At 40.2% G+C, this 16,475-nt stretch overlaps 1 protein-coding gene across 1 annotated transcript in view; it reads left to right on the top strand.

Moving 5' to 3' along the window:
* LRRC20 (leucine rich repeat containing 20) overlaps nt 1-12,332 on the top strand; it is a 147,713-nt gene extending 135,381 nt beyond the window's left edge. Inside the window, exon 5 of the mRNA XM_042456636.1 lies at nt 12,103-12,332. Coding sequence (XP_042312570.1) covers nt 12,103-12,128 — 26 coding nt within the window. The 3' untranslated portion in view covers nt 12,129-12,332. The remainder of the gene's footprint in view (nt 1-12,102) is intronic.
* The last annotated feature ends 4,143 nt before the right edge of the window (nt 12,333-16,475 follow it).

The following is a 16,475-nucleotide window of genomic DNA, read 5'->3' on the forward strand; positions in this document are numbered from 1 at the left end:
TAATAATAATAATAATAATAATAATAATAATAATAATAATAATAATAATATAATTTATTTGTGTTTCCCCACCTCTCCCAAAGGATCGAAGCGGGGTTACAGACTACTAATAGGGTTGCCATGAGCTGGAAATGACTTGAAGGCACACACCAACAACCAACCATCTGGATGAAAAGCAGCGAAAATTTATCACCCTCATCTTGTTCAAGATTGACATAGAAAGTGTTGTGGGATGTTTCTCGTATGCCACCTTTTCAAAGTGTCCCTTCCCATGGTGGGTGACTATGTTGGGTCTGGAGTCCAATTTTCTGCCCCTGGGAGTATCAAGGAGCCACAAGAGCAGTCAAAAATTTGAAAAACCAAAATATCCCACTTCTGGTGTTTAAAGAAGCTGAGGGTAGTGGGTTAAAATGTTAAACAAGGCAAAGAATTCCTGTAACTTATTTAAAAATTGAATGGCCTCTCCTGGAGATTGTCAGAAGAGGCAATTAACTCTTTTTTTGGCCAGAAAAAGGGTGGTCTTGGAAGTCTGGAAGGTCTGAGTGTTACCAAAACAGTCTTGCAGGCCACATAGGGCCCCACTTTAGATTTTTATTGGTCCTTTGTTGGCAACTCTGCTTTTCACCTACAATTTCTGATCTTTCTCTTGTTTCTCTGGCTAAGGCACAAATGTTTAAGAACCATTCTAATGGAAACTAAGAAGTTTATCGCACCGGGTTCTTGGCCCGGCCCGGCAGGAAACGGAAACGAGTGGGGGACGGATTTTACCGCACACACCCGTCCCTCACTCGTTCTGTTCCCCCTCTCTTCCCTGCCCATTCCGTTCCACAGGGGACGCTTTTTGAGAACTGTTCAGAACAGTTCTCAAAAATTTCCCCCTCTGGAACGGATTAAGAACGGAAGAGAGGGGGAACGGAACGAATGAGGGACGGATGCGTGCGGTAAAATCCGTCCCCCACTCGTTCCGCACTCATCCCTACTCCATCCGTTCCGTGCTCAGAACGCATGGAAGGAACGCAGTGCGATAAACTTGTACCCCTTCTCCACATTGAGAGTTTTGTACAGACAACAAAATAAACCAATTACTTTTTTGTCATGGCTGGACCCTGGAGAATAGTCTGAAACCAAGAGTTGGGAGTGAAAATCAGGCTCAGTGGGGTGGACCAGAAACACAAGACACAGACAATCTCAGCTAGATATTGCTGCTCATACAAAGTTCAATTGAAACAGGAAGTATTCTTGGGGTGTGTGTTATAGGAGATTATCAAGCAGGGGAAAAGGCTGAGAGTAAAAGGCATACTCCTGGCAAAGTCGCACAATCAAGCTAAAGATTTTCAGACACATCATGCTTATCCAGGACTTAACTCAGGAATGGTTTGTTGATGCAGCATTCCTGGATCTTCATGGGTTAAGTCCTAGATAAGCATGACATCATCTGAAAATCTTCATCGCGATCACATGATTTTGCCAGGAGTATGCCTTTTTCTTCCCCAATTTCCCCCCAAAAGGTGCATACAATATATATATATATATATATATATATATATATATACACACACACACACACACACACACACACACACATATATATATATATATATATATTGTATGCACCTTTTGGGGGGAAATTGGGGAAGAAAAAGGCATACTCCTGGCAAAATCATGTGATCGCGATGAAGATATATATAAACTTTCTCCCTGGAAGGAGCCCATGGTCTGCTTGGATGGAGTCAGTCTAAGCTCTAAGAAGCTGAAATAATTGCTCAGAACATGGGGCAGTGCTCAGCATTTCCTAACACTTTTTAAATGTCAGTTTCACACCAGGATACTTAAATCCTGTCGGGACATACTTTAAGCCAATTTCCCAGATTTCTCTTTTATTTAATATGCCTTCTCAAGCAGAGCCAGCAGAATAAAGAGCTGAATAAACACTGCACAAGAAAGCACAAACATTTATGCACAACTCTGCCATTGGAGAAAGATGAAAAACACAGGCCTGAGGCCATCAAATTGATTTCTTAGTCTGAATTTAATCTCACTTATGTTGAGCAGAATTACTGGGTATTTATCAGCTTCGGCAGATGCAGCAGATATTCAACAGATGTGTTCATATAGTGTTTATTAAAGAGACCTCAGGACAGCTTTGCATTTCTCTGAAAATAACTCAACATCAGTTTAAGCAACTTCATTCAACTCTTTCTCTTGTGAACAATTCTCCACTAAGAGAGATCATCTCAGTCTTTTAGGTACAAAGCAGATCTTTAGATAACCAGCAGAAAGAAAGGTTCAGATGCCCCATGGACTTTGAAACTGAACTAGCAATTAAAACTAAGAAAAGATGGCACAGCTCCAGACAATAATATCTACATTATTTAGTAGTATAAAGTCTTTCATAGAACACTGATACCCTTCCTAGCCTAGATCTTCAAAGAGACAAAAAAATATGGTTCAGTGATTTGAAAAAACATATTAAGCATTCTGTTTAGTACTTTCTAAACCAGGCCAAGTTTTATCCTTTTGCTCTAGAAACAGATCAATAGCTTTGATGACTGTCAGTTTTTCCCCCCTCCAACAAAGGTAAAACTCTTCCATTTAGCCTAGAATTGGCAAGTTTTACTTATACAGTACCTTAAAGGTTTCTTCAGATGTACAGATGTATCTATGTCCAGATTTTCCAGATGTGCAGAAGTACAGAGACTTCTTGAGAAATCCAATGTTCTCTGTCTAAGAAAGGGACAGTTAGCTTTGCACAGAATAGGGACAACCTGGATCTCAAGGAAAGTTCCTTTTTTTGTTCCTAAAAGAGTTGAAATTTTATTAATTTTATTGCCCTCTGCCCCTGATCCCCACATAGCCAAGAAAGGGAATGGCTTCTGTATGCACTGATGTCCCTCTCCAGTGATTTTCAAACTTTGGCCCTCCAGGTGTTTTGGACTTCAGCTCCCAGAAGCCCCAGTCATCTTTGCCAAAACTGAAGTCAAAAACATCTGGAAGACCAAAGTTTGGAAGCCACTGCCTAGACCATCTTAACTGACAACAGAAATAAAATCTGAGACAGTGTGTGACTCTAACGTTGTTACTTTTCCTCTCCTTTATGAATTTTAACCTCTTTGCCTGAAGAAGACGCTCCGAAAGCTCAGTGAAGCTCTGGTTTATTTTTTGCATTTTGGTTGGGCAATAAATTTATCACTACTTTGTGGATTTTGTTGTATAGTGCATGGAAAGTTACATTTAAAAGTGATTCCATATAATCTCCATTGTAAGGCCCAAAATGTAGTTTACTACTATTCGAGATAGGAACATTCGTGAGAAAGTGGCACTACATAATGTTTACACTAAAAAAAGGTTTTTTTCAAGACAACGCCGGCCCTCTATACCCACAGATTCTGCATCCATATATTCTACCACCCATGGCTTGAAATTAAAAAAAAATATATCCAAAAAGCAAATCTTGATTTTGCCATTTTATATAAGGGATAACATTTTCCTATGCCACTGTATATAATGGGACTTGAACGTCCATGGATTTTGGTATCCACAGGGGATTCTGGAACCAAACTCCAGTGGATACCAAGCACCACTGTACATATAATTTGATAAGAGAATGCTTAATTAATTTATGTTTATTCTAATTAACTAATTCATGCTAATTAACTAATCAATTAAAATTAATTCTAACATAAATGTACTTATATTACTGCACTGAAATGCTTACTGGAATGAGACCGAAAAATTCCACCCATTATTTTACTGCCCTACCTCACCCATCCCTGTTTTGGATTTGGGAGAGAAAGAAATGACTGTATCTTACATATGCTTGACAGGTATCATTTTTAACAAGCAAGCACCAACAAGTCTCTTATTTTCAGTCAGAAAGTGGTATACTACTCTACATCTGCTGCTTTCTGGGGGACAACTACTCCTCTGCTGTTCCGTCCCTTTTCTCTGTTGTTGTAACAAACACTCTGGAATCTGAAGAATCAGATACAAAGGAGTCAGATTGCCAGGAGTTTATGATTCTAGATAATGGCAGCCTCTCCATATCTGAGGAGCTGATGGTTGAAATAGTTGAGAGTCTACAAACTTGGGGATGCACCGTTTCCTTTGAACACTGCCAAAGAGATAAGGAGAGGCTTCAAAGGTCCCAGTATCTGAAAATAGGAAAGACTGAGTCATTAACCACCTGGAAGCCAGAGGCAGCTACCTATAAATCTCTCAGCAGCTCCCTGGTTGTTGTTTCAACCATTCTATCTCTGTGACTGGCGGTGCTCCCTGCATTTGTGTGATCCTGATCTTTGGACTTGCTATGACTAACAACTTGGTGTCTTCTGTTTATCTGGACTAACTGGACCTAGTTAAGAACAGGCTCCTTTAAAGCTTGCATTAGAACTTGGAGTGGCTTCACCATCCCACTGACATGAGAGTCACCAGACACCATTGCTGCTTCCTTTCTTGGGTGTCTGATAGTGGTAATGAAAGCAGCAAACGCAGACTGGCACTTTCTTGATATGGGGCTGAAGACAGAGTGGTGGTGGATGGGCTGAGTAGAGTAAACCTGTGTAAGCTTACTCAGAATTCACTTGAGATGTTTTGTGGTAGTATCCACAGAAGCTTCTCAGATATCCAAATGTATCCACAGAGCTCTGAAATGTGGAACACCTTTGGATAAGCCTACATTAAAAAACAACAACCCTGCCAATAGGATTTCATGTTTAATACAATAATGTCTGAAAGTCACAGACACTTTCTGATCATCTGCACTGGTAGCTGCTGGTTTGTACATCGGTGTGTCATTGAATCTGCTCTGGCTTTTCATCTCAGCTACCCAAGGTACTGAACCTTATCACCCAAATAGCTTCAGCACCTTGGATTGCTTCTTTAACATTCAGAATAACAACCAAAAAAGGAATAACCAGCCCACCAATGGGGAAGCTACCAGTTGTCCTGGACTTGTATGGTCTGTACCTGGAAAAGCCAAAGTTGCCCTTTTCAGCATAGTTTCAAATATGGTATTTCTCTTCCAAATTTGTTCCTGCATTTACTGGTCATTTGGGGGTGGATGAGAAGCATACCCCCTGGCACCAGATGAAACTGTTCAAAGTATAATTAAGCTGGTTAAAGCTATAAATGCCCCTTTACAATAGCTGATGACCTCAGGTAGCTGAAAAGAATTAAGATGCCCTAAGCTAGGACATGAATTACATTCCAGGTCACAAAATGCATTTAACCAACAGCAAGCACTAGCTGCTTTTATCACATGTAATAAGAGGAAGGCAATGGCAAACCTGCTCTAAAGAAATCTTGCCAAGAAAACCACATGATAAGTTTGCCTTAGGGTCGGCATAAACCAGAAACAACTTGAAGGCATACAGGAACAATATGGCTGGGCAGCAAGGTCTCTTGCCCAAAGTAAATGTCCTAAAGAAAAAGAATGTTGCTAAAGAACTACCCAATGTATTAGTACAATTTATAACAATAAATACGCTGCATAATGGTATCAGAAACACATACCATACAGGGTATAGCAACATTCAAAAGCCACAAAATAGTGACACTTTTATTGAATCAACCAAAATGTACAAAATACACAATGTAAGCTTTCAAAGCTCTACTGGCTTCTTCATCAGGCAAAGGTGTTAAAAGTAAAAAAGGAGAAAGAAAGAAAGAAAAATGACGATGTTGGAGTCATAGGCCTACATTTTGTCAAAATGTTATAGTTGTTCTCCATTAAGATATAACAGAGGGATATCCAGGCAGGTCATTACTTCTTCTTGGCTATTTAGGCTCTGGGAGACAAATAATTCTAAAAGTCAGGAACTGAAATTTAAATTCAACATTGTCCATTAGGAACACAAAAGAAACAGCCATTTGTGTGTATCTATGTGTTGCTAATGGACTTTAGATTTCATTTTCTGGGGTTCATGAGGCCAATGGAGCTTGGAAAGCTTCCATCATATGCTTTGCACAGGTAGGACTATCCTACAAATCAGGATTGTCCTACGGATGACCATACTGCACATGGAGGACTGTCCTACAAATCTGGATTGTCCTATGCAGGACTGACCTCCACCTGCAGGACTGTCCTACAAATGTAAGATGCATAAAAAATTTAGGACACCCTAGAAAAGTATACCTCTGAAGAAAGATGGTGAGACACGAAAATGAAAGGTACTCTGTTGTGTGAATCTGTGGAAATGTAGGCCGTGACCGTGAAATGTAGGCCATGTTCTGGAAACTTAGGAGGGTTCCAAAACTTTTTTGTTATATCCTGGCAATGGTAGACATGTCCAGGAAATGTGAAGGCCATTGAGTCCATAGGCCTATTCTGGTTCGGACTAACCAACAAGAGTTTGGCTACTATATGATTTAGAAAACAGCTGTTCCCAAATTTTGGATCTCCATATGTTTTGGACTTCAACTCTCAGAACTCCTGACTGTTGGACAAGCTAGCTGGGGCTTCTGAGAGTTTAAGTTGAAAACACCTGGAAGACCAAAGAAAGATGTGTGCAGAGGAACAGAGTATTGAATTATACTCTGCTGTGGAAATGTGGGACATTTCTTGGAAATTTAGGTTGCATCCTGGAAATGTAGGATGGGGAAGCTATAAATTCAGGGTGGCCTCCACATGTATGATTGTCCTAGACATACAAGATTGTCCTCCATAGAGCTGTTATCCACATATAGGACTGTATAGGACATACATAGGACATACATGTTGGATGGCCAATAAATGTCTCACTGTTTTGTGAATTTTGGATGTTATTGTACTTTGCTGTATAGCCCATACGGCTACCCCTGGATATGTTTTTTGGATATACCATACAGGTAAACCATTTAATAATAGCAAATGAAATATATTGGAAACCATAAACAATAAATCAACATTGTGATAAACAATTCACCGATCGTACTGGATTGTGCAACAACTGTAGTACTAATTGTACTAATACATTGTAGTTCTTGAAGCAACATTCTGTTTCTTTAGGGCAGTTATTTTTATTACTTCCCAGCATATTTCTCATATTAAAGTAAGGAACGCACAAGATCAAAAACTGGATTCAAGATAAGCCCCACTGTTCATCTCTAAAATTATTGATCTTTCCCTCTTCCATACCTTTTTGCTTCTTCCTTGTTAATTTAGAAAAAGCTGTTTGCGTTTTGTGACAGAAAGGTAAAATTCAGCTGGCACAAGAGTGGCCTCTAAGGTGAGCATTAATACATTTTCACCACCAGGCAGTGCCACCCCAGTCTTATTAGTGACTGAGTTGCAGGTGGAATTTCACAGCAAAAAATAAAGTAAAATAAAATAAAATGTGGAGGGGGGTTGCTGAGCAAAGACATCCAAGGAGCATGGGGTGAAATCTGGAAATGCATCACAATAATTTGTGAATTTTCCTCATCGTTTACTCACAACACATTTTTAAAAGAGTTGCTACGGTGACCATTTAGCAGTTTGTCATTAATTAAAGTCACTGCCATAACAGACTCTTTCTTGCAGTGTTAAAGCTTGTAGCAAGAAAGGTCAGAGAATGGAGATTAATTGCACATCCAATTACAGACATTCATGGTCTGAGGAACTCAGCTCAAGACCTCACCGGCCCCTTTGAGGAATAGCTGGATTTGGATATTCAGACTAAACAAAGATCCAGATCAGTCCTTCCATGCCTCTGTGCCTCTTTTCTAGTTATAATTGACTGAAGCTCTCATTGGGCTGCACATACTTTTGACATACTTCCCATTCTTTCGTTGTCATAGAGAGGCAGCCAAACTTGTCACAATTCACTTACTTTTCTGTCCTGTCTTGTCGTTTTTAACCTATGAATTTGAAGATATCGTGTCAGAATTCATGTCATTGCCTTAGAGGATCCGTGGAACAGCGCAGAAATATTAATGAATGTGTTACAAGACTTCAGGGGGGAAATCAGGCCTGAAGATTAACAAGGACATGACAAATATAATAACAAAGAACATGCCATAAGAAAAAGAGCTGGATCTAAGTAAGAAATCTGGCTTTAAGATTAGCCAAGAAAGTAAAATATTTGGGAGTAGAACTGACCCCCCCCCCACAAAACCATATCTCTTTCAAACAATTTTCAGAAAATCTAGGAGAAAATTAAAATGGATTTGGAGAATTGGACAAGTTTTAAATTGCTCTCTGTAATCCTGAACTTTGGACTGGGGAGGGGTCCTGGAACCAAATCCCAGTGGATACCAAGGGACCATTGTATATTAAGTAAGTTTAAATAATAATAATAATAATAAAATTTACACATATGTGGTGGCAATGTAAATGTGTAAAACATTTTTGGGAAACAGTAATATTAGAAATAGAAAATATTATGGATATAAGAAAAGAAAAGAAACCAAATATAGTATTGTTATCACTGTATAATGATGTCGAATGGAAAAAAGAAGAAAGAAATCTTGTAACAAATTTGCTTACAGCAGTGAGATTAATTATAGCAAGAAGCTGGAAAATGAAAATAAATGTGGAACTGGAGGATTGGTATAAAGAAAGTCTGGCAAATAGCTATTAATAATAAATTAATATGTAAACTGGAAGTGAAGAAAGGATTATGGAAAAGAAACGATTTTGATGAAATATGGAAAAAATATTGAAAAAGTATTCACAAAAGAAGGTGGAAAATTACCTTCACAAGATGAATTAAAATTTTGGTTGGATTATATGGATGGGAATGGCTCCAGGGAAGGGCTGCACTGAGGTGATATTTAGTATAAAATAAGTGTTAAAGCATATATTTGTATGAAGAAAGCATAATAATTTGTATTGTAAAATTTAATAAAAAAACTAAAGTCATGTTATCCAAATTGTATAAATTGCTTTTGAAAATTCAAATGGAAAAAGAAGTGATAAAAGATAACGTGATTGGGTGGTCTTAAAACATTGGGCATATTTAAAGTTAGCTCAATGGGAGAAGACCTAGACAAAAAGGCGGAAATATAAGTGTCAAGATATTAGGGGGAAATATTAAAAATGTTTTACCATTGCTATCTGACTCCAGACAAACTTTCTAAAAGATTTAAATAACAGTTGTTGGAAATTTTTAAAGGAGAAAGGAACTTTTTTTGTATGTGGTGGTCCTGGCCAAAAACAAAAAAATACTGGGTGGAAATATGCAAATTGACAGATGTCAAAAGTGGCAGATATAGTGTTTCAGGATGGACAGATTAGACTCATTGATAATCTTGAAGTCCTTTGACCTGCAATCCCTATTAGAAGACTGGTGTCATTGGTCAGATGAGGTAGTGCAGATGCACTTTGCAGTCAGGTTTAAGCTGAGGAAAGGGATTTAGGTTCCTGGCTCCAGTTCAGTTAAACGTCTCCATTCAGCTCTTCAATCAGGAGCAAGGCAGCATCCAGTTCAGAGGCAGCATCCACTACAGAATTATAGTGTTATTATTCCACTTTAACTGACATGGTATTTTTGAGAGGTGCATTTAGAATTCTCAGCCAGAGTATTCCAGTGCTTCAGCAAACTACAAACATCAGGAGCCCATAGGATTGAACCATGGGAATTACAGTGATATTACAGGAGTAAAATTGAGTAGTATAAGTGAACTCATGTCTCTTTTGACTGAGTGAAGCGCCAACGCTCAGAAACATTATTATTTGGACTACAATTTCCAGAATCTCCCACGCTGGCTAAAGAAATTCTGGACCCCAAAAAGTAGCTTTCCAAAGTCCTGGACTAGCTTCCCCCATGAGCTTATATCCATTTCAACAAACCCAAACTTTCAGTTGCAATGCCTTCTGTCCATTCCCAAACAGCTGTCTTTCTAAGTCTGCCACCTCCAGGACTGCAGGGTTATAAGGTGCCAAAGTGGAAAACAAATGTTGAGCTTCAATTGTGTGCTCATACAGTTATATTTTGAGTGGAAGTAGCCAAGAAGTAACAGGTGGATGTGAAACATACAGATAACCCAAAGTAAGAGTGCCTGTGTGCCTCCACAGGGACTGAGGATTGACTACAGTTAAAACCAATGGCACAATTACCTGTTCTTTGCAGGGTTCTTTTTTGTCCCTTAGGTTTTATCACCTTTTTAAACACCTCCTCTTCTTCTCATTTTCTTTATCCCCATGTGCTGATGGTGAATCCTGCTAGTTTGTGTCAATATTTAGCTCTGCTATTGCTACCCTCCTGGTGACTCATACAGCTTTATTCCTTGGTTTGAAGTACGCTTGAAAAACTCTCATGGAACAAAGGGCTTCGTGAGACAAAGCTGTGCAAGAACATCTCGTTCATCTCGGGGTTGTTGAAAACCCTTGGAGAACTTAGAACAGCAGTTATATCCTGATCAACACAACTTCTTGCTTCTTAACATCCGCTTATTATCTCAAAATTCCTCCCTGTAAAAGGTACTGTTTACAGTACAGTTTTCTCAGAGGGAGATTTGTGCCTATTCATTGTACTGTATCTCTTTGTTCAGAGTTTCACTAGGATTTATTCCTAGGTAAATGTCTATTCCTAGGTACTTATTCCTATACCAGCATGGCATAGTGGTTTGAGTATTGGACTAGGACTCTGGAGACCAGCGTTCGATTCCCTGCTCAGCCATGAAACTCAGTGGGTGACATTAAGCAAGTCACATACTCTCAGCCTCAGAGGCTGGCAAAGGCAAACCTCCTCTGAACAAATATTGTCAAGGAAACCCCATGATGAGCCAGAAACAATTTGAAGCTACACAACAACAACAACAACAACAACAACAACAACACATCTATAAAACCACACCCAACTATGTGTTTTAAAAAACTCAACCTCAATATGGAAAAGAGATGTGAAAGAGGCTAGAATACTCTAGGAGCAGTCCATTACCTCCAGTGATGGCGAACCTAAGGCACGTGTGCCAGAGGTGGCACTCAGAGCCCTCTCTGTGGGCACATGTGCCATCGGAATTTGACAGAGTTTGTTACTAGAAAGCCAGGGGGACATGGCACTTTGCAATAAATAAGTGAGTTTTGGGTTGCAGTTTGGGCACTCGGCCTCTAAAAGGTTCACCATCACTGACCTAAGCACTCCTTGTTGGCACCAGGTGCTTATTCACAAGTGCATCCTGTTGTGTCACTTGCCACCTAGCCTCAATCACATCACTGGGCACCTTGTTCTGAGCTCAGGGGGAGCGTTTCATGTCAGTTGTGGTGGCAGGCAGAATGAAAGGTCACACATGTAAACAGCCACCACACATCACTGTGTGTAGGGGCGGGTTACAGATTTTCTGGGAAAATCTGGAGCAAAAAGTGAGTTTTTAAAATCCATTTTAGGGGTAGCATAACACGACTTCAGTGCTGACCTAGCTGTACATCATCAGGACAATTTGCACCAGAATCAGGGACTGAGCCCTGCATCATCTGGACTGATTGCCGTGATTATGCGAGGAGGACATGTTATTTGGTCCATGCAGACATGGTTCCACATAGGCATCATATCTGAATTTTGGGGAGAATATATCTTACTGCCCCTCATGAAAAGAAAAAGGATAGTGGGAATAATGGGGAACTTCCAGTGCTGTTTTTTTAGGTGACTTTAGACAGGGAACATTTAAAACTGACGTTGCAACCACAACTACAGTAGAATCTACTATAGAAATTTATTTTGTAGAAGAGAGTGACGCCATTGCATCTTAAAACACAAGTTGCATAAAATGAGTTGCAACAGCAGAAAAATTCAGGACAATTCTCAATAAAAATTTGTTTATACACCTAGTGTGGTTATCATGCAGCCTTTTAGATGGTGTTAGACTCCAAGTCCCATCAGCTCTGGCCAGTGTAGTCAATGGTGAAGAGTGCTAGAAACTGCATTTCAGCAACATTTGAAGGGCTGCATGATTCCCAAACCTGCCATGTGCTAATACTGTACAGTATTTCCATACCCGCTGCCTTATGGATACATTAGACTACAGTTCCCACCATCCTTAACCACTATGGGCACAGTATGTGAGGACAGTGAGAGTTGTATTCCAGGGAAGGCTGTGCTGATACATTTTGAAATTTAGTGTTTGTTACACAAGTTCCTTCCATTTAATTTTTATTTCAACCTGACCCCAAACGGCTCTGAACTGCATGTGTTCTTTTATCCACAGAAACAAGAGAACAAGAATCATGTTGACCCTGAGAAGCTGGAATTAACAAGCCAATGAGTTTGGAGCCCTATGGAGCCAGCTGGGAAATTACCAGGGTGCCAGCTCAATAGGAACCCTGAAAACAAAGCCTGGGCCACTTGCATTACAAGAACCATTACCCCATAGTAAACAGCTTCCAAAATAGCACAGTTGGGTAGGTGCCCGTGGCGTTTTTCATGAACGCGGTTATTAACTACCACGACATCACAGAAACCAATACACCAGGCAACAATACAGTTGCATCAAGAAAGTGTTGGGGATCGTGATTCAAACGATTTTAATAAAATTAAAAAATCGTTTTGCCTCTCCATGTATGTAAATGATGTGTGCATACATGTGTGTGAATGTGGCTTTTCTTCAAGCCTTTTTCTAACCGCTGCCACCTTCTGTGTTCCATACAAATGTATTGACGTTTTGTATCAATTCACTTACTTTTGAGTGGACATGTCTAGAATTGCTCCTTTTTGTGTATAGGAATTGTGGGTTTTGAAACCATGCTCTAGCAGCAGAAGTCCTGAAGCACCATGAAAGCAATCCCACTTACTGGGATACATAGAATCTACTTAATCAGAGAGGAATCAGGTGCTTGATGTAACCAGTCTACACAAAAAGTATCCCAATAATTGTGTTATCTTTTACAGCAGTCAACCCTAACCTTGGAAACCTTGTGCTGGACTACTGTTTGCATCATCCTCAGATATCATGACAAATTCTGGCCAGCATAGTTTTGTGAGAATGGCGGGTGTTGCACCCCTACACACTCATCTAGAAGGGGTCAAATTAAGGGAAGTTTGTTTTAGATGTAATAAGTCTTTTTGCTGTTTTTGCTTCTGCAGACTAGCCTATCACTGATAGATTTTAACTTGTGGTCTAGTGCAGTCCTTCTCAGGTTATCTAATATGGGAGACTGGCAATTCCTCTCTCCATATGCTAGGGACTAGTGCCATATTTCCCCTTTCAGTAGCAATCATCTAGTGAACTGAGCTGGGTGATGGCAGAAAGAGTGGAAACATTTTTGGGAAGCTTATCAACAGTAATTAATACACACACATACTATTATTAATTATTATTATATTGGAGCACAAAGTGGCTTACAAATTAAAAGGACAATGTGATTAAAAGCACACAAAAGTGCTTTACACCTCTTGTAAAGTGCAACTACAACTCTTGAAATTCAGCAGCCTGAATTTACTGATCATGGATGCTAGGGGACTGTGGATGTTATAGTTCAGAAGAGTAACTTGGCAGGGCCTATTTATCACAAGTTCCTTCATGGTAAAGACAGGTTAGTCATTATTAATCATCTTTCTTGGCAATTTGGAGTGAAAAAGGAGTGTTGGATGAGTTTTAGGCAGCATGCTCAATTAATGTGGGGTGGCTATGGGACTCCCAGAGGCCTTATCCGCGCACTTGAAAATGTAAATAGCCATGGATATGTTTCCCTCAAGGCAGACCTACTGTTTTAGAGCATTACAATACTTTATGCCTTGAGGGGGTGAAAAGCACACTTCAGATACTATGCATAAGCAGTGCAAACAATTTAGAAGCAGCACAAGAGGTGAAAATTGGTTATCTTCTCTGCCCAGAAAGTACTGACACTTAAAGGAGGTGAGAGCAAAATCAGGACCAAATGTGCACAGAACAATTTGATCTGACTGACAGTACATAATTCAAGTGCTGTTAGTTATGTATTCTCTTACTGCACTGCTTAAAAATAATAGTAATAATATAGGCTGAATGTAAGACCAGTAATGAGCAGTGACACTCTTCAGTGATCTTTCCCTCCCACAGAAGGTACAAATAACTTAGAAGAAAAGTCTAGAAGTGTATGAGCGTATAACTATTGTCTTACCCAGAAACACTGGAAGGAGAATCAAACTTTCAACAACAACAAAACGATATGCATGGCAGCCCTTCCTGGACTATATTATTTCAGGTGCATTTGAGGAAATCATGAATGTTAGGTATATACTTGACCATCCATGTGCATAAGCAGTTGGCAATAAAATTTGGCCTAGGGGGAAAACAGAGAAAGTGGGTACACATAGCCCTCCATACCTATGGATTCTTTATCCACAGATTCAAACACCCGCATTGGTAGGCATTATCAATTTTGAATACTTGCAGGTATGTTTTTTTACAAAATGATGAAAACAAGACATTTCATTAAAACAATCATCATTATCAACCAGATGAAGGTGGTTGTCCAATTTTGCCAGATCATTTCAGGGGACAACACACCTCACCTAGTCTAGTCTCAGCAAGGACTTGAGTTCCCCTCTCCCTTCTCTCTCCCCATTTTGGATCCATGAAGAAGGGGGAAGACAAGGCTTTTTGTCCTCTCCCTCCCTCCCTCTCTCCTTCTTTCCCCTTGTTTTGAACATTTGCTGGAAAAGATTTTTAAAGGGTCTATAGGGAAGGAGGAAGCAAATGGCAAACTTTACTTCCCCTCCTCTTCTTGCTTGCTGGCAGGAACAACTCCTGAATGCAATTTGGCTTAACAGAGCCTTAGAGGAGGGCTCCAAGGTCCACTCAGCCTTCCTTCATTTTGTAAGTTGGTAAAATTTGTACCCAGCTTCTTGGGGGCAATTGGCTTACACATTGTAAACTGCTTAGGGAGTGTTAGTTCACTGATAAGCGGTATAGAAATGTATTTGTTACTGTAATTACTGTGCATTACATTTATATCCCACCTTTCCTCAAGGCGGTGCACATGGCTCTCCCAAGAAGAAGCTGGTGAGGTAGGTCAATTTGAGAGAGAAAATGTCCAGCCCAAGGTCACCCAGTGAGTTTCATGTCTCCATATGGGTTTGATATGTCACAGGTCTCCTTGAATGCCCTGCCTTCAATGCCATGCTGGTTGTTTCCTTGTTGTTCTTGTTTTGCTGTTGTGTGCACTCATTTCTGACTTTTGGGGATCCCAAGGCGAACCTATTATGGGATTTTCTTAGCAAGATTTGTTCAGAGGAGATTTGCCACTGCCTTCCCTGAGGTTGAGAGCATGGGTTTTATGGCCAAGCAGGAAACAAACACTGGTCTCCAGAGTCACATTCCAACACTCAAACCACTATGTTGGATTACTTCCATCTTGGTTGGGAATGAGCTGGAAGGCACTAGGTTGAGAAAGGCAGATCTAGTTGTAAGGGAAAAAAATCTGTGCAAGATATTTTAGAGATACAGAGTATTACCTTACCAAATCTCAAATACGCCAAAGTAGAAAGAGAACACATTATGTGGTTCCCTTGATGTTGCTGGACTGCAATTCACAGCATTCTTCAGCATTGATTAAGCTGTTTAGTGCTGTTGCAATCCAATAACATCTAGAGGGTCATGTCATACCCAGCCCTATCTTTGGAAAAGTGGGCAGGGGATGTTACCAAGATTCAGCTGTCGAGGATTAATGCTGTGTGTTGAGTGGATTGCACCCAAAAGTAGCAAAAATGGCCCCAGCAAGACATATGCAGAGCAACCTGCTGGAGTATAGCCTTGGGTGGGTTTTTCATGTTGTTCAATGCATTATCCAAAAGTGAAGCAAACTCTTTGTTTTTGCCAGCTTGATATAAGCAAGAAGACCTGCAGGTAGGGTAATTGCTTGTCCAACTGTTTGCCTATGCATCTACCTGCTGTTGTAGTAACCACGGTAGTGGAAGGAGGTCTGTATCCTTCCTCTTTGTCAAACCATCATTTCTTCTCCCCCCATCACTGATCACTATCCCAATAGTGATACGAACGGGTTTCAGTTTTGCCTCTTGGTATGTGTGTGAGAGAGATGCCAAGGAGAAGAGGCAGAGAGGGGAAGAGAGCAAGCAAAGTCATACACAGAGCAAAGCTAGTGAACACAGCATCTGCTTCGGGCTCACCAGCTGGATTGGAAACAGAACTGAGATGATCTCCTGCTGCCTGCTGCATTGCTGCAGGTGGGCATGGAAATTCTGCTGCTGTTTATAAGAAGGGGCTGGAAGGCTGGGTGAAGACCTATCCCTCCCACCCATTGCAAAGAAACTTGAAGCTGACAAGTACGTTAGCAGATGTCTTTGCAAAAAACCAAAAAAGGAACAAAAAGCATTCTTGTGATGGGCATTCTTTTCCTTGAAGGAGGAAAAATGAATCAGGGCAGATGGAAGCTTTGCAAAGTCTTTGTAATAATTTTTGAGCCAAAAGCCTAATTGCAGCTTGGCAAGTGTCCGCTCTTGACAACAAAGGGGGGGGGGGAATAAATATCGCCTGCTTTTATCTTTCTCCTTCCAAAACTGAAGTAGGCAATCTTGGAGGAAAGTGAGAATAAAGAAAGAAGTGGCATCTTTGCAATTCATTGGAAGCTCTCCGAACTCAGT

This window comes from Sceloporus undulatus, chromosome 3 (genome assembly GCF_019175285.1).
Source record: "Sceloporus undulatus isolate JIND9_A2432 ecotype Alabama chromosome 3, SceUnd_v1.1, whole genome shotgun sequence".
Taxonomy (NCBI): Eukaryota; Metazoa; Chordata; class Lepidosauria; order Squamata; family Phrynosomatidae; genus Sceloporus; species Sceloporus undulatus.